Source organism: Cebidichthys violaceus, unplaced genomic scaffold (assembly GCF_023349555.1).
Source record: "Cebidichthys violaceus isolate CVI_PGR_0920_01 unplaced genomic scaffold, fCebVio1.0.p SCAF_14, whole genome shotgun sequence".
Lineage (NCBI taxonomy): Eukaryota > Metazoa > Chordata > Actinopteri > Perciformes > Stichaeidae > Cebidichthys > Cebidichthys violaceus.
In genome coordinates this window covers 11,329,940-11,355,343 of record NW_027176307.1, presented here as the reverse complement: position 1 = coordinate 11,355,343, position 25,404 = coordinate 11,329,940, and the positions used below count along the sequence as shown (strand labels likewise).

At 42.6% G+C, this 25,404-nt stretch overlaps 2 protein-coding genes across 2 annotated transcripts; both read left to right on the top strand.

The window, feature by feature from the left end:
• The first annotated feature begins 594 nt into the window (after positions 1-594).
• Positions 595-10,478, top strand: LOC137870816 (adenylate cyclase type 3-like). The gene is made up of 20 exons (XM_068708264.1): positions 595-1,278; positions 2,118-2,267; positions 3,383-3,519; positions 3,637-3,748; positions 4,211-4,338; positions 4,713-4,871; positions 4,955-5,114; positions 5,591-5,698; positions 5,897-5,973; positions 6,057-6,218; positions 6,404-6,491; positions 6,811-6,927; positions 7,671-7,942; positions 8,110-8,191; positions 8,451-8,609; positions 8,931-9,077; positions 9,182-9,292; positions 9,432-9,558; positions 9,653-9,777; positions 9,925-10,478. The coding sequence occupies exons 1-20, from the start codon at positions 595-597 to the stop codon at positions 10,102-10,104; spliced, it is 3,285 nt and encodes a 1,094-aa protein (XP_068564365.1). The 3' UTR covers positions 10,105-10,478.
• Positions 10,479-11,589: 1,111 nt separating this feature from the next.
• On the top strand, positions 11,590-22,740 carry wdr26b (WD repeat domain 26b). Its single transcript, XM_068708834.1, has 14 exons — positions 11,590-12,321; positions 14,443-14,542; positions 15,657-15,713; positions 17,142-17,278; positions 18,053-18,150; positions 18,274-18,430; positions 18,667-18,805; positions 18,989-19,129; positions 19,518-19,637; positions 20,370-20,515; positions 20,614-20,692; positions 20,814-20,943; positions 21,363-21,557; positions 21,767-22,740. The coding sequence occupies exons 1-14, from the start codon at positions 12,017-12,019 to the stop codon at positions 21,790-21,792; spliced, it is 1,830 nt and encodes a 609-aa protein (XP_068564935.1). The 5' UTR covers positions 11,590-12,016; the 3' UTR covers positions 21,793-22,740.
• Positions 22,741-25,404: the final 2,664 nt, after the last annotated feature.

Sequence of the window (25,404 nt, the reverse complement as noted above, 5' to 3'; positions counted from 1 at the left end):
GGGGGGGGGGAGAGCAAAGAATAATATGAGTAGCTTGAAGAGCATCTTAGAGTAGAGTCTGTTCTGCAGATCTTAACACGATTAATAAAAACATGAATTTGTACGTGAAAGTAAGATGCCCCTCCTATATGGACTCGTATTACCCTCTCTGAAGAGATGATATGCTGCATTCAAATGGATATCCACCTGTGGCTCAGGGTTTTGTTGGTCTACCATGGCAGCACACAGGACTGCAGTGCAAGAAAGAAGTTTTTCCACTGAAACAACCCTGGGACCGAGCAGCAGCTCCAGGACTGTGAGAAGCTGTAATCTGATGTACTTTTATACGATATCAAATGATGTAACATGGTAATCATTTCAAAAGGTAAGCGTTTTTTTGGGTGGATATACCCTATGGTGAAACTAGTCATTGATAACGAACTGGGATGTAATTATTTTTGCAAAAAATAAATAAAAGTAAGTAAACAATGTAAGTTGCACAAAGATGGGACGCATCACAACTTTTTCATGGATTTTGGCATTTTGCGCACTTCAGGACTAATGCAACAACAGTATTACTTCATGAACCGAGAGGACTGCCATTATTAAATGAACATGTCTGTGAACCGGGTCCATACAACAGACGCGGAGCAGTCTACAGAGTACTCAGTGGAGTACTCAGTGCAGATTCCCAGCGATCCGGGTCACGGAGCGGGTCGGTCGCGTGAGGTGACCGTGCTCCAGTCGAGCTGCTGCAGCAGCTGCCTGCCGCGCGCGGTGCTCCTCACTTTTGCGCCAGAATCGCTGGAGAGAATTTACCAGAACTACTTTCGCCGACAGAGACAAGAGAACCTGCTCGTGCTGGCGTTGTTCGCTGCTCTCTTCAACAGCTTCGTCATCATTATGTGCGCGGTGGTGTACACTGGGGACAAACTGGCGATGGTGGTGGTCGCAGCAGTGGGGCTGGCTGCGGACGTTGTGCTCTACGGGCTGTGCAAGCTGCAGAAGCTGCCCGCGTCGCCGGTCCTACGCGGCGGGGTGCCGTACGTCCTGTGGCTGATGGTCACCGTCCACGTGCTGTGTTACCTGGGTCTGAACTACGAGCGCTTCCCACAAGCCAGTGACGCGGTGGGCTGGCAGTCCTTTTTCAATTTCTGCAGCTTCCTGACCCTCCCACTGAACCTGGTGCCGCTGCTGCTGCTCACAGCCATCTCCTGCGGGATACACACCCTGGTGCTGGGGGTGACCGTGGCTCAAAGGTTTGAGGATGACCTGCAGGGGTCCATGCTGGTGAGACAGGTGAATATGGCCCTCAGTGAAGTTGGTAAATGGCAGAGCACCTGAGGGTGAAAGAGGCCCAGGGTGTCACACAGGTGTGGAAAGCAACAGGGAAGAGTTGGTGTGTGCCTGCATGGATGTGTCCACACTTTATTTTAGAGTGGTCACAAGACAAAGCTGTTGGGAACCACTACTTTAGAGAAATGGAGGCGTTAAAGACATAATATATGTTAGCTTTGTGTCACACCGCAAAAAAAAAAAAGGAGTCTGTAAAAAATGCTGCCCTTTGAAAATGGAATTTGTATCAATCATTATAAATGAATTCACTTTAAATTAATTTGGTAATAATACATTTATTGTACTATAATTATTCCAAATTAGTTTCCTATTTGAAAGCAACATTCAGTGGCTTACGATTACCTTTATGCAAAGTATAACAAAATGCAGCATGTGACCCATGATGCCCCAAAAGTGAAATGTAAATTGGAGACCAACAAAAAGAACATTTTGATGAAGCAATTTTGATAGAGAATTCACACTTTAATGAATTTATCTTGAAAGGAAGGGCATCAGAACAGCTGTTCTCTCTGAAAAAATGTCTCTTCTTTTTCAGACAATTCTCTTCTCTCGAACAGTTTTCTAAAAACTGTTCTTCGTCTTAGTCTGAATAATCTAGAAACTACAATGCTCAATTTAAAAGACAATGTGCCAAATCCAAGAGTTGACGAGTCTGTTTCCACTGGCTCCACATGTTCACTCATGCACGGAGAACTACAGACATTGGTTACAAAGTGACAGTATGAGGAAACTAACAACCACTCATGTATATACGAACACACGTCCTCTGACCCTCTCTTCAGCTGCTAGCCAACGTGATGCTGAACCTGTGCGCGGCCTCGTTGGGTGTGATGTCGTACTACATGGCGGACAGGAAGTACAGGACAGCTTTTTTGGAAGCCCGTCAGTCACTAGGGGTCAAAATCACGCTGGAGGAGCAGAGCACCCAGCAGGTAAGTGGGGCACACACACACACACACACACACACACACACACACACACACACACACACACACAATCACAGGTATACTTTGCTTAATGAGATAATACATTTCCTTATTTGGGGCAAACACACACATACACATTTTGCACAAACACACCTGTGGAACACCCTGTGCTGCCTAATTACTGTGTGTTTTGCACAGCTCGGGGCTAATAGGTTGATTAGAGAGACTTGTTTTCACCAACGGAGCCACCGTCAGGGACACAATACAGCAATATAGCTTGAGCTCTGTGACAACAGAAGCTGGAACAAAATTGTGGGAAGATATGATGTGATATTTTTAGAGCATGTTTATTGTATTTGATTATTGGTCTTAGTTTCCCTTCTCATTAACCTATCGATCTCCTTTAGTATTGCCTTTTCTAGTTCATTCCTTTTACAGCTATCTTTTTCTATAATGAAAATGTTGTTTATGGTCAATTTCCATGTAAGTTAATTGACTAGTATGTAGGCTATCATTTGTTTTTGTCAAATATTAGGGATGGAAGGTTTGCGCTCAAATAAAATTTTTAATAAATTGACAATGACACGGTGCTGCTTTACAGCCATTTTATGCTATTATGTATTTCTTCTCATACCACAAAGGTGCCAGTATTTGAAATTTGATGGTAATCCATAACTTTAATCTATTAAACTCAAAGATAATGTAACCTATACTCTCTCCAACCTTTAGTTTTATTCATTTTGTTCTTTTATTGGATTTCCTCTCACTTTCTTCTCATTCTTTTCGTGATTTTCACAATTTGTGGAAAAAGCAGACCTGTGAGAGTTGTTTATAGACAGGGGTGGAAAAGATGGAGAATAATGGATATGTCGATGAGGATAGAAAGAAAAAAAGAGAGTAGATATAATTCCCAAATTGCCTTTACATTGGGGGGCTTGGTAGAAGACATGAAGGCCCAGCCAACCAGTTGACAGGATCTTTTGAGAGGCCCTTTACTGCCTCAGTCATGCTATGCAGACACACACACACACACACACATAATACACATGGGACAAATGTATTCTTTCTGTCAGCACTGAACATGACAAAACCCACCGTGCTTCAACTATGTCTCCATGTAGGAGGAACTATTACTGTCCATACTGCCCAAACATATCGCTGATGAGATGCTGCAGGGCATGAAGAGCCAGGCCGATCAGAATGAGGTCCAGCAGCAGCAGTTCAACACCATGTACATGTACCGCCATGAAAACGTCAGGTCGGGATCACAAAATCTGCTTTTTTTGGGGGGGGGGGGTTGATGATTTCATTGTTGTGGGAAGGTTTTTTACGGCTTGTTAAATGTTACATTCCAACCTCTTCACTTCTGTTCCAGTATCTTGTTTGCTGACATAGTGGGCTTCACCCAGCTGTCCTCAACCTGTAGCGCCCAGGAGCTCGTGAAGCTGCTTAATGAACTGTTCGCCCGCTTTGATACACTGGCAGAAGTGAGTGACTGTTTTTCTGTGTCTCCGTGGTAGTTCACTGTATTCATTGTGCTCTCCGTGTCACTGGTGGACTCGGAGATAAATAGGATGCTCCTATTGTAGATAAAACATGAGGAAGTGCCCTCTAGGATGGCCTTCCAGTGCAAAACATGTGATGAAGTGCCTTCTACGGTACTTTTTGCGTGCTAGTGCGCTACTGTGTGCAGCTGATGCCCTTTTTAAAATGTTCACCCGTTCCTCTCAGACAGCTTGAGTCCATCACTGCTCCATGTGCTTGTTTCTCTTCCTTGATTTGATCAAGAACAATATATTGTTGGGTATTGTGTTGGTAGAAGTGCTGGTAATATCTTATAGCTTTGATGTAGCTGATATGTCATTTTCCATGGTTTTACATTTATATTTTCTAGATTTATTTTGTGACACTTAATTTGAGTATGTTAAACTTCTCTTGCTCTCTTGCAGGAACATCACCAACTGAGGATTAAGATCCTCGGAGACTGTTACTATTGTATCTGTGGTCTTCCTGACTTCAGGGATGACCACGCTGCCTGCTCCATCATGATGGGCCTAGCGATGGTAGACGCCATCTCGTGAGTAGTGATTTTATTTTCACAAGAAAATACATAAATACGACAAAAGACATAAAACAAAGACATAAGCATAAGTAAAGGGAAGGGATAATGACGATGTAGAATTGGTATTATGGTCAGTTTATTTGTATATATTGTGTATGAGACAAAAGGGAATCCTAAAAAAAATTATAAAAAGTTATACAAGTTTACACAAGAGAAAAGTATAAAGGAAAGGTAGAAGTAAAGAGTTAGGAGAACGGTCGGGGATATTTCAACAATTTGAAGATAGAAGAGAAAAAAAGTCAGCGTCAATATTTGAATATGGATTCAGCCAAGGAGACATGAACGAATCAAAATTCAACAGAGATCCTCCGCTTTCCCTCGTGCTCCAGGTACGTGCGAGAGAAGACTAAAACTGAAGTGGACATGCGTGTGGGCGTTCACACAGGCACCGTGCTGGGAGGAGTGCTCGGGCAGAAGAGGTGGCAGTTTGACGTTTGGTCCACAGATGTCACTGTAGCCAATAAGATGGAATCTGGGGGGATTCCTGGGTGAGAACGCCTTATTTCGCTGTCAGGGTGAGCGATCAAATTCTCTCATGCACTTTATTTCAAGAGGTTTGTGTGCCACACAGGAGGGTGCATATTTCCCAGACCACCAAGGAGAGTCTGCACGGAGAATTTGAGCTGGAGCTGGGGGATGGAGGCGAGAGGTGCGAGTACCTGCTGGAGAAAGGCATCCACACTTACTTAGTTCTAGTGCCTAAACAGGTGGCGAATGGGCTCAGTGGAAATGTGAGTTACTACATTCTTTCAGGGAAATTATGGTTTTATTTATCAAAAGCATTCTTTCAGATCATTAGTTTTTTAACTCACAAACCTAGACGGTTGCTTGAATCAAAAGTACTCAACACTACATTAAATATAATGTATTTCCTGCTTATAATTTTTCTGATTTTGAAAGGTCACGGTCACAGTGACTTCACGTCTGTACCATTCTTGTGATATCTCAGGAACACACTGAGCAAATTTCTTCAACTTTAATCAATCATTAACTGCTTAGAATTGTGTGGTCAAAGGTTACTGTGACCTCACAATACACATTTTTGGCCATAACTCAATAATGAATATGCTAATTATGCCAATTGTGATAGACACACAAGGATGTAAACTGCAACTTGTCTGGTTTGCGGAGGCCTTCAACTGCAAGGTGGTGATTCTAGTTGTTTTAATCTCACTAACAGATGTTTTCCCTGCTTCTCCACCCTCAGAAACCAGGCACATTGTCCAACAGAAATTCAAACCAGTTAATCAACACTACAGCACCCAATGGGAACGCAGCCTCACCCCAATCCACGTCCACTGAGTCTAAACAGGAGGTGAATTACAATGAATGTATTTAAATGTCAACTATAAAATCAGGTCTTTGTATCAGTATATTCATATCATGAGTATATTGATACCCATACATAGAAACATGCACATACTTCTCCAGTCCATTAAATGACATTATTTGAAAATGAAGAGCCTTGTTAATTCTCCCTATCCAATCTCTCTGTTCATGTTGACAACATCAGAGGAATAAGATGGTCGAGGAACAAGTGATCAACAGACGTTTTCAGCAGGAACTGCTGGAAAGAGAAACTCAGCAAATGTAAGAAAATCAGACAAATAACAAAAGCAGAGAATGATGGTTACAAAGTTAGAGGGATAACTTCTCTCTATGTTCCCTCACAGAATGAAGGATCACCAGATCAACCCTCTGTCGTTGCGTTTTGTGGATGCGAAGTTGGAGGAGCACTACTCCTCAGAGAAGGAGAAGCGAAGCGGAGCAGCCTTCTGCTGCTGCATCATAGTGCTCTTCTTCATTACAGCAATGGAGGTTTTCATAGACCCACTGTGAGTTCACATATATTACCTTGTCTTACTGTACATACACATTTACATATAAATTACATATAATAATACACACACACAAACACAATTAACTGCTCCTTAGACATCTGTGAATTCATATATGAACCAATAGTGCTTTAGAAATGCTAAAGTTGGAAATTGCCTGAAGATGTGTGTTCTTGTTGCAGGTTGGCTGTGAACTATGTGACTCTTGCAATAGGAGAGGTGTTGTTGCTTATCCTCACAGTGTGCTCCCTGGCTGCCATCTTTCCCAGGGTGAGGAAAGAGAATTAGCATCCATGCTTGTGGCGACGGGAAACAGAATTCATATAATTTTATTTACTTGTTTATTTCTATGTCTTTGATCAGCGCTTTCCAAACTTTTTTTTGGCTCAAGAACAACATTTTCAACCTCTTCCTATGCAGATGTTAACGATCCAAAAAGGGCACACTAACACTGAGAAAGTGCCCCTTTTATTTCCAATGAGTCAAAATTCTGCTCAAAGGCATAAATAAATGTGTGACATGAGACTGATGGAATTTTATAAAGTATATATAACCTTTACATGAACTAAAACATGTTTGTTTGTCACAGATGTTCTCCAAGAGGATGGTGTCTTTCTCGATGTGGATCGATCGCACACGGTGGGCCAGAAACACATGGGCCATGGCGGCCATATTTGTTCTCACCATGGCTGTGATCGCTGACATGGTACGAATGTTATAACTCTCATACATTGCGGGCATGAATGTGTGTGTGTGTTAGGGGTTGCCGTTTGTTTTTTCACACTGTATTGTAGTTTTATAACACAAAAGCAAAATACATTTTCATATTGTGAAAGATGTTGTTTAGCTAATCCAGGGCATTAAAGTACATCATCATATTAATGTAAAAAAAACAGTATATATCGTCATATCACGCAACCCTAGTGTGTGTGTGTGTGCGTCTTTCCATTCATGTGTTCCCACTTTGTCCTCATCAAACCATCCCCGCCTTTTATGTGTCTGACTACATGTTCCCAGTGGGGTCCATTAGCTGTCTGTCTCGCTGCCTGCTGGCTCATTTGTCACGGCCCCACTGGGAGCAGCCTGGTACACACACCGCTGCCTTCGAGGTCTGACAAGAATAGAGGACGCTAAAGTGAACATTCATTTCTCTGTCTTAGCTGCCAGGTGGAGGTGACAGGCACAGTGGGACAGAAATGTTAGGAAAAAAAAAAAGTAGTCCTACTGTCCCTATTGTTGCCATTGTGACAGCGTTATTGTGAATACATCGTTTATACAGTATATTTGATGTAAAAAAGAAACAACTGTATACGCTAAATGTGCCAGCGTTAAACACATTTTAAATTTGACTCTTCATGTTTCAACACATCATGTCCTAGCTATTAATACTGGGCTATATAACAGCTGTTAAGTAAAAGTGACTCATGCCCTTTGTCTCCGATGTTGCAGCTGAGCTGTGTTCCATCGTCCCTTCGAGTCTCCAACAGCACCTCCGGCCCCGTGCTGGAGTCATTCGGTGACCGAGGCTGTGCAGAGAATCCGAAGCACTACAGCTTCATGGCTGTGATGTCACTCATCGCCACCGCCATGTTGGTGCAGGTCAGCCACCTGATCAAACTGGGCCTCATGGTGCTGGTCGTCACGGCCACTGGAGCTGTCAATATCTACAGCTGGCGGGACATATATGACCTGTATGACTATATACAGTTTGCCTCATACAGGTGAGAAATGGGTAAAGCAGATCAATGAATGGTGTGTTTTTATGTCATTTTATTGAAAATACTTTTATTTACGATTATGCTATATTTAGTTATTTTGTAGTTATTTTGTTGTTTATAACACAATAAAAACACATAAGTCCAGTATATGTTATTCTTCCTGTTTCTAGAACATCCATAGTGCCTTCCAAGTACCTCATGACCATGATGATCATTGTCATGATGATTGCCCTCTACCTCTTTGCGCGCCATGTGAGTCACAGTCTCCTATGTATCACACTTTGCTGACCTACAGCGTTTCTTCTACAACCTTTAAAGTCAGCGCCTACAGAGGAAAGCTTCCTGTCACAGGGCAAAGCAATCATCAAAGAACTTCCTCACGTAATCTAGATATCATACAACGTTCACTCCCTCTGTGTGTGTGTGTGTGTGTGTGTGTGTGTGTGTGTGTGTGTGTGTGTGTGTGTGTGTGTGTGTGTGTGTGCGTGTGTGTGTGCGTGTGTGTGTGTAGTTGGAGCATCAGTCCAGGAAGCTGTTCCTGTGGAAGATAGCTGTGCATGACCAGAAGGAGAGGGTGTTTGAGATGAGACGCTGGAACGAAGCGCTGGTCACCAACATGCTGCCGGAGCACGTGGCCAAACACTTCCTGGGCACTAAAAAGAGAGATGAGGTACAGTGAAAAAAAAGAAAAGAAATGTGAGAGAGAGAGAGTGAGAAATGATACTGTTTAGAAGACATTCCAGCTTACACCTTCATCAGGGGACACAGAGATAACTGGTCTAAAGCAACTCAATATAATATTGTTTATTAAAATATGAAATGAATCACTGTATGTGAGGCCTGTACCTCATCACAATGCAATATATTGCATACCAGTGACATCTTGTGGTGTATTTCAAAATTACACATCGAAGCTTTCCTCTGGTCTAAATAATAAATATAGCAATATTAAATCAGAGCAAGCTAACCTCATGTCATTTGTCATTTGTAGGACCTGTACAGCCAGTCTTACAGTGAAATAGGTGTGATGTTTGCTTCCATCCCCAACTTTTCTGATTTCTACACTGAAGAGAGCATCAACAACGGAGGCCTCGAGTGTCTCAGGATTCTCAACGAGATTATCTCCGACTTTGACAGCGTGAGTCCCCGCTGCGTTTGTACAGCTTGTAGTCGACATATTGAGACACAGCTCCCAGGTATTAAATACCTAACTACAAACTGATGCGCTTCTTCTTCCTCCAGTTACTAGACAGGGATGAGTTCCGCTGCATCACTAAGATCAAGACAATAGGCAGCACCTACATGGCCGCATCTGGACTCACCCCAGAGAGCAACACAAACGGATACAGCAAGGTGTGACACTTAAACGGCTTAAATCTTCTAAATATACCTCGTGGCAAAGTATGACAATCTGTTTCGCTATTTTACCTAGACTGGTGCTGCATGTGGTGATGATGGTAGTAACTGTGAAAGTTGTGCTGTTGCTCCACAGCCAGAGGACCAGACAGTGATCGAGCGCTGGCAGCACCTCGCTGACCTGGCAGACTTTGCCTTGGCCATGAAAGTCACCCTGAACAACCTCAACAAACAGTCCTTTAACAACTTCATGCTCCGAATCGGTTAGTGTGTGTGGCTGCGCGTGTCTCTGAGCACATTTGCAAGCGTGTGTGTGTGTGTGTGTGTGTACCATGTTTTCTTGTTGATCCCCTTCAGGTCTGAATAAGGGGGGAGTTTTGGCTGGAGTGATTGGAGCTCGTAAACCTCACTATGATATCTGGGGCAACACAGTCAATGTAGCCAGCAGGATGGAGTCCACCGGAGTGATGGGAAACATCCAGGTAGCACAGACACAAAAGCACACATACAACACACTTGAATGTATCTTGTTAATCCTCTTTTTTTAAATTTATTTCATGGTCATTTTCAACTTCAAATTTCAGATTTTGTTCATCTCCTTTAAATGTTATGTCCTGCTCTGCCCTCAGGTGGTGGAGGACTGCTACGACATCTTGAAGGACTATGGCTTCCGCTTCATCCGGAGAGGGCCCATATTTGTCAAAGGGAAAGGGGAGCTGCTCACCTTCTTCATGAAAGGAAAAGACAAACCCAGTAGCAATGGTGGTCCAGTGACCACTGCCCTTCCACACCAAGTCGATGAACTTTGAATATTCTCACCTGGTGAAAAGCCGTTAATTAAAAGATAAGCCTGGGCATAATGTTCACTCTGCCCATTTTCTCTCATATACACAGGTTACTTACATCTTTTTCATAAGCTCTGTAGCAATGTAAAGCATATGGAAGTAGACCAACACAACAAAACAATACTATTATAAGCATTACGACTGTGAAATACCATTTCACCCACAAAGACATTCATTAAGATAAACTGATTCTGTATAGTTGTACATAATTCAGAAATACAGTTTACGATTTCACAGAGCTCCTGCAATGAGAATAACAAGCTTGGGACAGATATATAAAGTACTTTTCTTTGTTTCATCTATTTTTTTTTAGCTCAGGTTTTGTTCATTTTTTTTAAACTCAGGTTTTGTTCAATATTGTAGCTTAATCACACTGTATTTATACTGTGTTAATAAAACATGTTTGCACTATGTTTTTGAGATTACTTTGCAGATCTTGTTGTCTTGAGAATTATTCTAATAAGAAATACCAGTGGGGGTTCATTTTATATCGCTAATCATTTACAGACATAACAATTAAAACAAAGAGAAAATTCTAAGTTATATCTTAAGTGATGATATCAGTGTCACCTATTATATATGCAGTTGAATTGTGTTTTGTAGTAAAAATAAAAAATAATCCATGCCAAATGTTACATGCTAAATGTTAGCACGTTGGTATTCTAATGTCACTACTATATCACCATGCTAAAGGGATGCACTGTTACAAGACAAAGGCAGGTCAACAGTGCCAGAACGGTGATCTAATCATAAATACAATGGATGTCCCTGGCCAGTTGTTTCTTGATTATTCAGTCATTCTTTGATTAATTCCTTTATTTACATGTATGACGGCAAAAAGACCTTGATCAGACTGTCAGTTAGTAGTTCTTGTTCTTGTAGAAGTTAGAAATGGGCCTGGGTTGATCAGTTACAGGCACACACTTCTAAATGTCCACAAGAGCATGGCACCACTACAAAAAGTCAAAAAGTGATATAAGATGATATGACACTTACTGTCCCTAAGGGGAAATGCTACAGTTATATCTTTAAATATGGTCATGACAAATCGTTGCTGCTTTTATTATATGTTTCTGTTTATATAGTGATGCGTATAATAGTTTTAATTTTAGTCAACTTGTATCCAAAAATCTAACAACCTCAATTTGCATTCTACTTAGGCCTTTTCTTGAAGATAATACATGTTGGCGAACGTGATTTATTGAGTTATGAGTGGTTAAATTAAAAATGTAAAAGCTGCACACCTGTGGAAATTCAATATGAGGTTAAGACGTTATTCCAATTTTAAATTCCGGATATATTAAAGTAAATTATATTAGTATAAAGTATATTAAATACTTTTAATGTGATTTGTTATTGTTTTATATTTATAATGCTAACTAGGTTCTCATGCACCACCTATGGATTATAATTCTACCCGGAAGCTTGGTAGTGTAGGAATTTCCGGTTACGTCAGGGCGTCAGGACTCCATTAGAGCTGCAGCTGATTTGAGAGAAACAACAACAAAAACGGGCTAACTGACAGCGCTCTCATAGTGACAGTCCGTTCTTAGCCAGACAACGAGGCCTCAAATCTGGAAGCTTAACCTTAATTTCCCACCCGGAGCTCCGCCGGCTTCTAACCACGGCCGCTCTCGGTGAGGAAACTCTGGCCTCCGCTTCCTCCTCCTCCGACTCGGACACCGGCGGAGCGTCGCCGCCCCCGCGGAAGAAGCACCGAGCCTCGGCGGCGGAGGGAGCAGGAGAGCCCGGGGCTTCAGCAGTTATAACAGGCCTGTCCGGAATTGTCTTAGGACTTGCTACTCACTCTCCTCACTCTCAAGCCACCTCTGCCATCCACTTTAACCGAAGTGTTGTCAATAACCTCAGCAGCAGCATGCAGGCAAACGGGGCAGGACAGGGACAAGAATCTTCAGAGCTCTCCTGCCTTAACAGCGCACAAAACGGGGAGTCTTCCTCGGCCGGAGGAAGCCACTCCAACGGGCTCCTCTCCAGCACGGACAACGGGAATAGTGTCGGTACCAGTAACGGGTCTTCAACAGGGCCCGTTTCGGGGACTTCGGCGTCCTCCACGGCTTCGGGCTCGGAGGTCGGCTCTCTGAAAAAGAAAAAACGACTATCGCAGGCGGAGGAAGATGTCATACGATTAATAGGGCAACATCTCCACGGACTAGGGCTGAAGTAAGTTTATTCAAAGTCAGGGGAAGAAACCTAACGTACAAAAAAACACATAACATTTGCGTTGAACGTGTGAAGTGTAATCTAACATGGCTGGTGTTTCGCGTGAAACTGCCAAATAGCAGATGGCAAAAAGCGCTATTAGTGCGCTTAACAGACACAAACATGGGGGGATGGGGCAGTTAGCCTGTGAGCTCGGCAGTTGGTAGAAAGAAGGGGTCCATCTTGCACAATAACAGTTAGCTTCATAGCTAACAGCACTAGCCTGCGCTGAGGTGTTATGTACTGACATTAAACAACACAAACATACATTTAACATTTGGCTGTTTAACAAATCCATCCTAAGTTAAAGTATGTTTCATACGCCACGAGATGTTAATTAACAATATATATATTTCGCACTGAATAAAAGCCATTACATAATCTATTAGTAACGTTTATCCAGAGATCCGATGATTCTTTTTTAATGGTTTGTAAAGCTTAACATGAATGTCATGCGAATGTATAAACTTGATTTAGCTTGTTAGCTATAAGTACACAAGCAGGATTATCGAGTTTGCAGTGTAATGTTACATGTTTTGCGTGTCAATCCTTTTGCAAAATGTGCGGAGGAAATGTTACTGTGTGGATTGCCAACGTCGGTTTTCGCCCCGATGGTTGATGTTTTTGTATCATGTTCTTTGCTGTATGCTTTTTTACAAGACCGTGTGCATTTTACATGAATGTCTGCCACACTGTACCAACCAGCATGGTTATGAAAACCGTCCTGGTTATTTTAGTATTGCACGTCCTGAGCTGTCATTTTCTCAAGTTGTTTATGCATCACCATTTTACACAGTTTGTCTCATAAACACGATCACTTCTTTCCTAGATTAATACCTTTTTATGTTGTTGACGCTGTCACTGTGTCAGAGCAATGTGTCAACATGCATCGTGGCATACTTATTTAAAGACAGCAATCGATACCGTGGGCGACATTTGGATCCTGGATTGAACAGAATCGGTTGGTTTTTATGGCGGCTGAAGAATGCGCTTTCTAAGCAGCTGTTTTATTTTTTTTTTAGGTGGAAGCTCTGTGTTAAGAGTCTAATTATAGCATGGTGGGGTTTTCGAGAAATGTCTCTTAACGTTCGCACTCAAAGTGGCTGTGGTAGCCACCGTTTGACAGCCAGACATCTGCAGATCTATGGCATCCAGCTGAGAAAGTGTAGCTGCCTTTACAGGGCATTATAAAAGGCAGCTTAACATGGCTATGTTTATAAGGAGGGTGGGCCATGGGGGTGGGGGGGGGGAAGATACATGACATGCCTGGTATGAAACAGAGCCCCTACATTTCAGCTGGGGAAATGCAAGAGAAATCAGCGTTGCAGCCAGCTGGATGAGAGGCTCAACACAGCTGCTGCGCCACTCCATTGATACCTGAGAATGATGTCATCATGCTGAAGGTGTCAGCCACCCCCCAACCCACTTTCATTATCTCTCTTACACACACACACACACACACACACACACACACACACACACACACACACACATCCACATCTCAGCAGACTTGTGCAGAGTGTGTTTGGACAGATGGTTATGGTTCATGGTTGACAGGCTGAGAGGATGATGCCAGCTGCAGTGGCAGCTCGGTTCATGTTAATAAACCTCCTACTGTCCACCACTACTGCTCCGGTAACACGGCTGCTCGGACTGGCTTTCCCCCCATGAACGTGCCGTCATTCCATTGTCAGTAAATGACGTTATTATTGTCCCGGTGCTAAAATGATTGTTGCATATCTCACATTTACCTATTTGCTATCCTTGTAAACATGGCACGGTCACAGTGGAGAGATGCCGTATAGGTGATGAGATAATCGAGAAGAAGTTTAATAATCTGCCTAGAAATACCACTTTATATAATCATAATAAGCAAACTTTTTCAACATCATACGAATGAGCTAAGCTTAGCTTTGAAATTCAGTCTTTGCACTTAATTCTTAAGTTAAATGTGATTTATTTATTTATTTTAAATACAGTTTTAAGCTATTTTCTCCTTTCTTTTACTCCACTTATCTTGTGTCTATATTCACCTAACTTTCTCTGCCTTTCTTTCCCCCCCCTCTCTCTGTGTCTCTGCAGTCAGACAGTGGACCTGCTGATGCAGGAATCAGGCTGCAGACTAGAACACTCCTCAGCTACCAAGTTCCGCAACCATGTCATGGAGGGAGAGTGGGACAAGGTTGGTCTTGGGATACATTAAATACACACCTTGATAGACCGGGAATTGGTGACTAAGAGTGTCCTTATTCTACTGTAAGATGGAGAGCTTATTTGCTCGTCCAGAAACCAACATGCAAATATCTCTGCAGATTGTCTCATATGTCTTTTTGACAAAAGCAAATATTATTCCTGTTAGGATGTAAGCCTGGGAAAGCATAAGCCAAGTTTGTATAGTTGTCTGCATTGGGCCACAGTTGCACAAGCTCATAGTATTATTTGTTATGTGTTGTACACATTTTATACACATTTCTGATGAGTACCAGTGAAACTGTTTTCTTGACTAACAGATCTTACTGTTAACATGCTATTTGACTTTGGAACTGGCAATTATAGAGCACATAGTTTTGTTGAAACTCTTTAACCCTCAAGCACATAATTCATGGATTTCATGTCATGGATTGTTGACAGAACAAACAAAATCTGCTTCTAATTATTGATATTGAGAGCCCAGAGAATAATGTGACTTCTGGTGGTTGAATAGAATGTTTGCCGATAATGTGTACCATGAATAATGTGTCAAACATTAGTTTTATATTAGCATATTTTAAGACATTTTCATGTAATTGGCTTTTAAATCAACACTCTCAGCTGTATGAACCTGTTCTGCAGCAGAATAGCTCTCATTCCAACATTTAAAAGGCCGAGGCTTATGAAATAGAAAAGCACACATCCCATTAAAAATGGCATTGTGAATCTTCTGGAATAATGACCCTATGTCAGAACTGCAGGGTGGAATACTAACACCAGCACTGAGCCAAATGTAGGGTTGTGCTCTCCACAAACCAACCGTGAACCAACCACTGTTTTGATTCCCAAAGTCTAGTTTTTCTACTGGCTAAATGGTACAAGAGGCCGGTATGTTTTGAGAGACATAAAGATGTTTTGTCGTCATCAGACTCATTGTTATAGCCTCAATGTACTCATCTTAAAGAAGAAAGAAGAATGTGACCATAAGATCTGTATTACTGCTCGTGTGATTAGTTTTGTCTCCTGTTCATGCATGGAAACTGCTGAGCTGACCATTTCTCTCTCTGTCTCTCCCCTCCATCACCCTCCCTTTTGTTTTGATCCAGGCTGAGAATGATCTCAATGAGCTGAGAGCACTGATGCATTCTCCCAATGCCATTGTGGTAAGCTCCCCTTGAACTGAATGTGAATGACAGCCAGTCGGTTAGAAGGCACAACTGGAGGTTCTAGAATGGTACAGTTATAACGCGGGGCAGCAGGTTCTTGTTGTGGAACACTGAAAAGCTAAATAAAATGTTCTGGGTGACACAGCAGGATGGAAAACCACATTAGATTCATGGAATGAATACGTAATTCTGTTGTTTTAAGCAACATTTGGTTAGACTTTGCATGCATGTTTGTTTTTATTCCTGTTCTGTTCCTTTAGTTTGTCCTTCGTTGATTAAAACTAATAGACTCAAACTCATATATATTCGGCTATGTTTGGCTAATCTTGGAGTATAGAAATACCCATATAAGTTTTAAATGATTCAAGCGTTCTCCATGATATACATTGTGTTCTAGAGATTTAAATAGTTTTATTTTTAAATTTAAATTTGAATACATCATTTCATTGTCACGTTTAATTTAAATAAAACTAATTAAGGAATACTTATATAATATATTGGAATTTAAAAACGCTTTACATGTCAGCTTTACAAATTATTTTAATTTAGACGTTATTACAAGTGTATAACCCGAGCTATGTCCCACTTCCACACCACATAATAATTCTAACAGTCTCTACTGCATTCATACTGAAAAGTGATAACATTTTAAGATTTGGTTGACAGTGTAGAGTATTAGGAATGGGGCTAATTAGCCCCAGCTAGCATGCTAATTAGCATACAAGATGAGCTTCAAAAGTGGTCCCATGTGTCTCCGAGCCTGCTGCTCTGTCAGAAGTCGTTCTAACTGCCATCCCCAGTTGGGTTATCGAGAGAATGACTAGAGCTGTTGATTTTCAACTGTAAGTGCATTGTGGGTAGCCATTTTAGGTCTGGAGTTGTAGCCGGTTAGTGTTGTCATTGTCAACATGACTTTCACTGCAGTTCTTGTCGGCAGTCCACTTATATCACAGGCCTGGTCGGAGAGTTGGGAGATATCTGTGTGTTCTAGCTCTCTTTTATTTGTAGACCTTTGTGGGTGGATGTTTTCTCATGTGTAGTAGATTTAACTGTTGTCAGGGCTACAGCTCCTTCTGCATACCTGCGATAAGACAGAGACTCTTGATACCACAAGTCTGACCAGCAGTGACTGGCAAACACTTGTCGGTGGTCTTCAGTATGAAGGAAGTAGGCTATTGGCATTACCATTATGTAACATCTATAAATGTGTTCTGATAATACAGCTTTAACCCTCGAAACATGAATCTTTTCATGTCTTTTTATAGTCATGCAGACCAGCTGTTGGACCAGTGGTTGAAATCGCTTCTTATCAGTAGCAAAAGGGGAAACCTGACGCAGTATTATCAGCTTGTTTGTCATTCTTTTCTTTTCTTTTTTGTTTTGTATAAAATCTATTCTCTGTACTTGTGTCCCTCTTCTACTTAGCGTATGAAGTTCCTGTTGCTGCAGCAGAAGTACCTAGAATATCTGGAGGATGGCAAAGTCCTGGAGGCTCTGCAGGTGCTCCGGGGAGAGCTGACGCCACTGAAGTACAACACAGATCGCATCCACGTACTCAGCGGGTACGGTTACACGTTTGATACTGCATCTGTCTCTTTGCAGTCCTCCAGTTCACCCTGTCTAAACAAATACACACACGTACGAACTTGGATAGCTTTGTAATCACTAATTATACAGCGACCACCTCTGGGTCAACTATAGAGGCAGGGTTTTTAACGGAGGCTGGTTAGTGCATTTCTTAAGTAACAGCAATGTTTTTAACCTGTCAAATCCACTGTGAAAACAATATGCTAAATCCATATTTTCAGTGTTGTAACACTGTTACTGTTTATCAAGTTGCACAATATATTGTAGCATAGGATGCCTGTTTTCGGTAGAGATGTGTATTTATCTTCTATAGTGAGGAGAAGCATGACTATTGACAATAATCTTGTGGCCTTTAAAAAATAGTTTCACTGTTGATTGGTTTAACTCCCGATTCTGTTTTTGTCTTTCACGGCATGTTCAAATCAATGGTTCGGATCAATATTCCTCCATGATCTCTAGTTTGTAAATAATTTGGTTGTCCAATATACATATACTATAAATTGTTCCACTGACATTCCTGTGATCCATCATCCACACCGCCGACGAGCCTGTTTGTCTTAACAGATCTGTCATTGCGTTTCTGTCAGCTCGTTCCTCATTCAGGCAGCATTATTCCTCACACACTAATCACTATGTTGTCAATATTATGTGCTCCTGCTCTTGCTGGTAACTTGTCAACATGTAACTTTATTTACTGTATTTCTTACTGTGTGTTGTTGTTGTTGTTGTTTTTTTGTGTCTTCCTACAGGTACCTTATGTGTAGCCATGCCGAGGACCTGAAGGCCAAGGCAGAGTGGGAGGGCAAGGGCACCGCGTCACGCTGCAGACTGCTGGACAAGTTACAGAGTGAGGCAACCTGTCTTTACACTAAACCCCCTAGAGAGCTAACACTCACATTGTGCATATCTACAACGCTACTAAAATGGCACTACATTAATAACCCATTTGTCTGCTTCTGTCTCTCTGCAGCGTACCTGCCACCTTCTGTGATGCTGCCCCCTCGGCGGATGCAGACCCTCCTGCGGCAAGCAGTGGAGTTACAGAGGGACCGCTGCCTCTATCACAACACCAAGCTGGACAGTAATCTGGACTCGGTCTCTCTCCTCCTCGATCATGTCTGCAGCAGGTTGGTTACTGCACAGCTAGCGTGCTACTCAGGCCCCTCAAGACCTCAATTTTGGATTATCAAACTGCAGCATCTATTCACATGTTGAGGCCCTGAAAGCCTTGCTTTGTGTCAGAAGTCTTGACTCGTTCACCCTCTCTTCTATGTCTTCTGTGGCTGCACCACTCTTGTTGTTTTATAAGTTTAAACCTTGCAACATGAACATTTTAACCGTTTGGTCTTTTTCCGTATCACAGGAAGCAGTTCCCCTGTTACACTCAACAGATTCTGACAGAGCACTGCAACGAGGTGTGGTTCTGCAAATTCTCAAATGACGGCACCAAACTAGCCACCGGCTCCAAAGACACTACAGTCATTATTTGGCAAGTGGACCCGGTGAGTGTTTAAAAAAATACCTAAATAAACACACACTACCTCTTTCTTTTTTTTATGCTCTAGTCCAAAGCTAAAATTACCCTGCTGGAATGTGGTGGTCAGGGCTTTTACAATGACAGGGCCCAACCCTCAGTGTGTGAGCATTAATTTCATCATAATCCTCTTCATCCCGTCTTTGTGCAGGAGAGCCACCAGTTGAAGCTACTGCGGACCCTCGAGGGTCATGCATACGGTGTCTCCTATTTAGCCTGGAGTCCCGATGATACCTACCTGATCGCCTGTGGACCTGACGACTGCTCTGAGCTGTGGCTCTGGAATGTTCAGGTAACAGTTACACGTGTTTCATACCCCACTGCACATAATCTTGGGATACCTTTTTAAAACAATTGTTTTTCCGTGTAAAAGCCCCAGTTTTCATGTGAACATGAGAGTTACATTTTTCACAAAAGCATTTATCGGTGATGTCAAAGACTTGAGATTTCTAATTCAGTAAAAAAGCAGAAAAGAAAAACATGCCTTAAGCCTCCCATAGATACTCTGTAGGCTGTGTGTACTCAATGACCTCTCCTCCCCTCCCCTTCCCTTTCATTATATCCACCCCTCCCCCACTTTGACTCAATGTTTCTTCTTGCTGTCTCCCTCTCACCCCCCTCTCTCTATTTTTCTCTACTCGTGTTTTTCATCTGTCTCTGCCAATCCCCTTGATGAACAGACGGGGGAGCTGCGGACCAAAATGTCCCAGTCCCACGAAGACAGTCTGACCAGTGTGGCATGGAACCCTGATGGCAAACGCTTTGTCACCGGAGGACAGAGGGGACAGTTTTATCAGTGTGTAAGTGAACGGGTCATTTTCCCCAAAGAGAATTGTTATAATGGGAAGTGTTGAGCTAGTAAATGCCCAGTAAATCCATTTTATGGATCATCTTTGTAGTGTGTGTGTGTGTGTGTGTGTGTGTGTGTGTGTGTGTGTGTGTGTGTGTGAGAGAGATTATGTATGTATATATGTATATATATATATATATATATATATATATATATATATATATATATATATATATATATATATATATATATATATATATATATATATATATATATAAAGAGAGACAGAGAGAGCTGTTAAACTTGCTGAATTGATGACTTTAAGCAGGTTGCTTCAAGATAATTGGATCTATTTTTTTTTAGCACATTTCTTTCAGGAAAGGTTTGGGACGGTTAATGTGTTTATCTAGGCCTGCTGTGCATGACTTTGTATATTTGATGATGTGTGTATGCTAGAAATGAACATTTGAACTTGTTTCACACACATTTTAAAAAGCTGCAGAAATGGCTGCAGTAGAAATGCACAGCTGTTTCATCGGTGTTGTGTCACATGTTGAGAGGAAGGAAAGCAGTTGGACCTTACATGTTCCTCAAACTGTTACTTTCTCTAGATAGTCTGGTTGTTGCGCTGTGGTGGCATCTGACCGGTTCCTTTTGTTAAAGACAGTCACCACACTATGGCCATGTTTTCATTCCCCTGTCAAGAATAAGAGATGAGGGATCTTCTGTCTGTGTTTGTCAGGACCTGGACGGTAACTTGTTGGACTCCTGGGAGGGCGTGAGAGTGCAGTGCCTGTGGTGCCTGGGTGATGGCAGAGCAGTGCTGGCCTCGGACACCCACCAACGTATCCGGGGGTACAACTTCGAGGACCTTACGGACAGAAACATGTATGTACCAGCTCTAATGGTGCCCGGTCACAGTCCCTCCACACGCGTTTGCATTAGTCAAAACAGTGCCTGACTGCCTGTTTCCATGTCCTCCACAGAGTTCAGGAGGACCACCCCATTATGTCTTTTACTGTTTCAAAGAACGGAAGATTAGCTTTGTTAAATGTAGCAACTCAGGTAAGCCTTTTGACTAACTCCACTTTCATCGATGTGAGTTTCTATAGAACACTTTGTGTTGAGAAACACTATGCCGGACGTTTCAGCAGTCACAGGCTATCGCTCTACTACCTCTTTGTAGGGAGTGCACCTGTGGGACCTTCAGGACCGAGTGCTGGTGAGGAAATACCAAGGTGTGACCCAGGGCTTCTACACCATCCACTCCTGCTTTGGAGGACACAACGAAGACTTTATTGCCAGTGGCAGCGAAGGTACAGTCAGAGGACACTGCATAGCGAAAATATTGACAGGGAAAACAGTATGACTCTTTGTAATAAACTGAAGTACTTCAGACTTTCATCTTGTTCTGTGGACTTTGGGAGTCTTGCTGTGCTTGTTGTGTTTGGTTTGTGTTTAGTATAAAAAACAGAGAGCATTACGAGGCGTCGCTCAGTGTGATGTTATATGGTTCTGTTTCAGGCTGATCTGAGTAATCTTTGTCGTCCAGCTTGTTGCACAGGATCACCGCTGATTAGTGCTGTTGTATTGACTCATATAAACAGACTTCACATACATTTCTCCCTCTTTCTTATTTTTCAGTAATTCATCCATGTGTTCTCCTATTCCCTCCCGTGTACTGAATATATTTACTTCCACCTGCTTCGTGGCCTTTGTCCTCCCCTCTCCACAGACCACAAAGTGTACATCTGGCACCGGCGTGGAGAACTTCCCATTGCTGAGCTGACGGGCCACACGCGCACCGTTAACTGTGTGAGCTGGAACCCGGCCATCCCGGGACTCATGGCTTCCGCCTCAGATGACGGCACAGTGCGTGTTTGGGGTCCTGCACCCTTTCTCGACACACAGGAGGCGGACGGACTCAACGGTAAGTCTATTTTTCCCAATAGTGCCATAAACATTGTTAGCGTAGTCATTTTAACCACCAAAATTGTCGTTGCAGCTTTATGTTGAAACTTGTTCAGTAGAGAGTTAGAGGAGGGCTTTTAGGTGAAATGTCACCTGTGTTAAATGTTCTTAAATTACAAGTTGTCTCTATATTTACCCGATATCTTTATTTTTTTTTGTTCTCCTCAGAAAACTGCAGTAACATGGACAGTTGATGGTCACTCACGGAGCAGATGACATCTCTCTTTAACAACAATCCCAGAATCCCAGAATAAAACGAAATCTAAACGGGCAAATACAAATCCAACACCGACCTAAAGCAAGACAAGAATAACAAAGAAAAAGCCCCCAAGACAAAAAGAAAAAACAAAAGTGAGAAAAAATGTGTCTCCTGACTGGTCTAGAGAAAACGGTGGAGGCGATGGGGGACACAAAATTCAGGTCCTCAACCAAAACCTGATCCCGACCAAGGGGAACACCAGTCAATGCCCAGCGGGATACAACCGCCACCCCACTGGTGAGCTGGAACGGCTGTTCTCCTCCTCCAACTGATTCCCCCCCCCCCCCCCCCCCCCTCTCGCTGCATGGTCACCAGCCATGCCAGGTCCAGGAGACCCACCTCCACCTTGAGCTCGGAGCACATCAAATCCCAGTGATGCCTCCAGACAGACATCGCAGACCAGCCGTCTGCCTGTCTGTCTCTCACATCACCTGTAGAACGTATCCATGGACATGGGTGGGGTGTTGTTGGGGGAGGATGGTGCATAAGGGGGTGATATAGCAACTCTTCTGTATGTGTGTTCTCCTCTTCCCCACTCTCTTGCTATAGTCTTCGCATTTCATCCGTTGGACAAAGGCTGAAAATCCACCGTGAAAACACTGACCGACCAGCTGACAAAGAACACACACACACACACACACACACACAAAAAAAAAGGCTATGCTAAATGTTGGATTTTTTTTATAATAGTCATAGCGTAATTCTCATTTAAGAGGTGAATCTTAGCTCAAGTAGTGCCCGTGGAAAGCTTTAGCGTGAAGATTCCACTTTGTGTTTCTCGACATTAGGAAAACAAACTTTTAATTCCTTAATTTAACTTCTAACAAGGACAGTCGCTGTATTGTCGCCAGCTGACAGCCCCCCCCCCCCCCCCCCCCCCCCCCCCCCCAACCCCAACCCCCCTCTGTCGAGCTAGCTACCGCACAACTCCATTTACATCTGCCTGCGAGGAGATGGACGGAGGGATTCACAGGTCACAGGTCACAGGTCACATATCAACGGTGAGGGGGTCAGACGGTGGTGGTGAGGTCAGGACACATACTATGACCGTACTCAAAAGACACGCTTTCAGATGTGAAAGAGTTCAAGTGCAACTTGGATTGCACACCGGTGACTGCTGTCCCTCCTCTCTGTGTGTGTGTGTGTGTGTGTGTGTGTGTGTGTGTGTGTGTGTGTGTGTGTGTGTGAGCGAAAGAGTGATTGAGGGCAATTATGCATGCACACATTATTGTGAGAGTTGACATTTGTGGGTGCAGGTTTAATTGGCGCGTGTTTTTTTGTATGTGTGTTCAATTCACACCAGCAGAAGGTTCACCCCCCACCCCCCCCCCCCCCCGTGCTCCTAATCCCATAGTAAAATTGTAAAGAGGATTTTAAACCAATTCTAAGTTATCCAAAGCCCCATAGGGACCTCTATCTGTGGAACAAAGAATACTTGAGAGCCATTTTGTAAAAGAAAATCTTTTTCTTTAATCTGGGGGGCTTTCATTTTTACATTTGAATTTTTTTCTCCTTCCCTACATGGCATTCGAACGGCACTGAGTTGTAGGCGACGGATCGCCTCTGTGGGTAAAAAAAGAAAAGGACATTTAAAAAAAAAAGAGCAGTTGGAGTGAGGCATGTTTCAAAAAAAAAAAAAAGCTGTAAAACTGTTGTGTTATTAGCAAAGGGTCGTTTCATATGAGAAGTTAATGATTGTGATTACTGAACGAGTAGTTGGCACAGCCCTAGAGACGAGAGGCACCGATAACCAGAACCACCCTACCACACACACACACACACACACACACACACACACACACACACACACACACACACACACACACACACACACACAAACTGCCTTCCTGTTCATACAGTTGCACACAAACCTTCAGTATGTATGACACACCCCCCCCCTCACTGCACTTTGAGTGGTCTTTCTGCTCACTTGCACCTACTGCAGTGGCATAAATCCATGAGCCTCTCACAGTCTTATGGTCGCCTCAATTGCCGTTCTAATGGCTTCAAAAGGTTGCATTGGCAAAGACTCGAAAGCTAACAGGAGATTGCTAAAGGAATTGAACCCTCACTATGCCTCTATGCACCCAAAAGCAGTGACTGATCATCTTGTAGACATTGTAGAACCGAACCTCGCCCATGAAAGGCATAGCAGCCTGATCTCGAGGGCACCACTCTTGGAACTTAGAAAGATTTCAGCATTAACACCCCCCCCCCTTTTGCTCTCCAGCCAAGTTATTCAGTGGTCAGTGCGCCATTCAAAGCTTTCTTCCTCCCTTTTTCAGGGTATGTAATGACTATTTGCTACAGACTGATATACAGTAAAACATGTTTAAAATCAGTGCTTTTCTGTCTGTTTTTATTGAACTTTTTTGTTACTTCAATTTTTTGTTCACATTATATCATTTTTGGTTGACCTCTATCCCTGTATGATCATATTAAAATATAACCAGACATTTGGAGTCCTCATTTCTTTTGTAGTATTTATAACCCCCTTTTATCATTATTTTTGTTATATATTTTGTTTGTTTGTTTCGTATTCAGTTGCATTTTTATCTAATACTACTAATACAAATGAATATGCACAGTAACACCCATGCCAATTGCAGTGGGAAGAGTTTCTAGGACGTGTGTTACCTACAATCAAATCAGGTTTGAACTTATCCACCCCTCGCCTTCAAGGAGTTTCCTTCATGTGAAAATCTACTTTATCGCATGTCTGTGTAATTGACCGAAGTCTCTCTCTTGGTGTGCCATTTGTTGATTGATCCGACCCTTATTGAAGCCAAATCGCTTGAGGCACGCTGGTGTTTTCCGTGTGTCATGGTCTAATATTCACACTTTGGAAACCTGTATCTCAACTCCTGGAATTGCAGAATGGACTCCTTCCTCACCCGACATTATGTCAGAAGACTTCATCCACACATTAAGCGTTTCAGTTAAGCCCATCGTTCACCCGCGGGTGGCAAATGCTGTGTCTGTATGCAACCTTGTGTCTGCTCTTCTTATGTCTGAGTTTACCAAGGGAGTTGTTTCTGGTTCAACTATGTCTTATTTCTCTCTTAGAAGTGGTGGTGATGGTGGGAGGGGGCTGGGTGGGGAATATTAAGGGCTTACTGTAGCATCTCTAAGTTCCTTGGGATCTGGCGGGAAGGGGGTGACGTGTGTGTGTGTGGCTTTGCGTTCAATGTGTTATTTACAAAAGTGATTGTACTGTTTTGTATTGTTGTGTAGGAAAAGTGTCATGTATGCATATTTTCAATAAAGCATTCAGGGTTTTGAAAAATAAAAGGGCGATGGGAGTTTGATGGGATAATAAATTGTGAAAGCCCAGAGAATAAAGTTTTCAGAACCCAGAGAACCCATCTCTTCAACACAGAAATGGACCCAGGTTGGCCCTGAATCACTGCTTTGGGCAAAGCATGTGGCAAAGTGTCTCTAGTGGGTTAAATATCTGTCAAAATTCTACTTTGTATTCAGTTGTTTATAATGTAATTTCAGGAGCCAGACCGTCTGGTAAAAGGCTATCTTCGATGCCATTAGGAAT

Coding starts and splice junctions, on each gene's coding strand:
- wdr26b (XM_068708834.1), top strand. CDS start 12,017: ATGCAGGCAAACGGGGCAGGACAGGGACAAGAATCTTCAGAGCTCTCC. Junction 15,714..17,141: donor ATTCTCCCAATGCCATTGTG/GTAAGCTCCCCT, acceptor TCTTCTACTTAG/CGTATGAAGTTCCTGTTGCT. Junction 17,279..18,052: donor CGCATCCACGTACTCAGCGG/GTACGGTTACAC, acceptor GTCTTCCTACAG/GTACCTTATGTGTAGCCATG.
- LOC137870816 (XM_068708264.1), top strand. CDS start 595: ATGTCTGTGAACCGGGTCCATACAACAGACGCGGAGCAGTCTACAGAG. Junction 4,339..4,712: donor GCGATGGTAGACGCCATCTC/GTGAGTAGTGAT, acceptor CTCGTGCTCCAG/GTACGTGCGAGAGAAGACTA. Junction 8,610..8,930: donor GCACTAAAAAGAGAGATGAG/GTACAGTGAAAA, acceptor TGTCATTTGTAG/GACCTGTACAGCCAGTCTTA.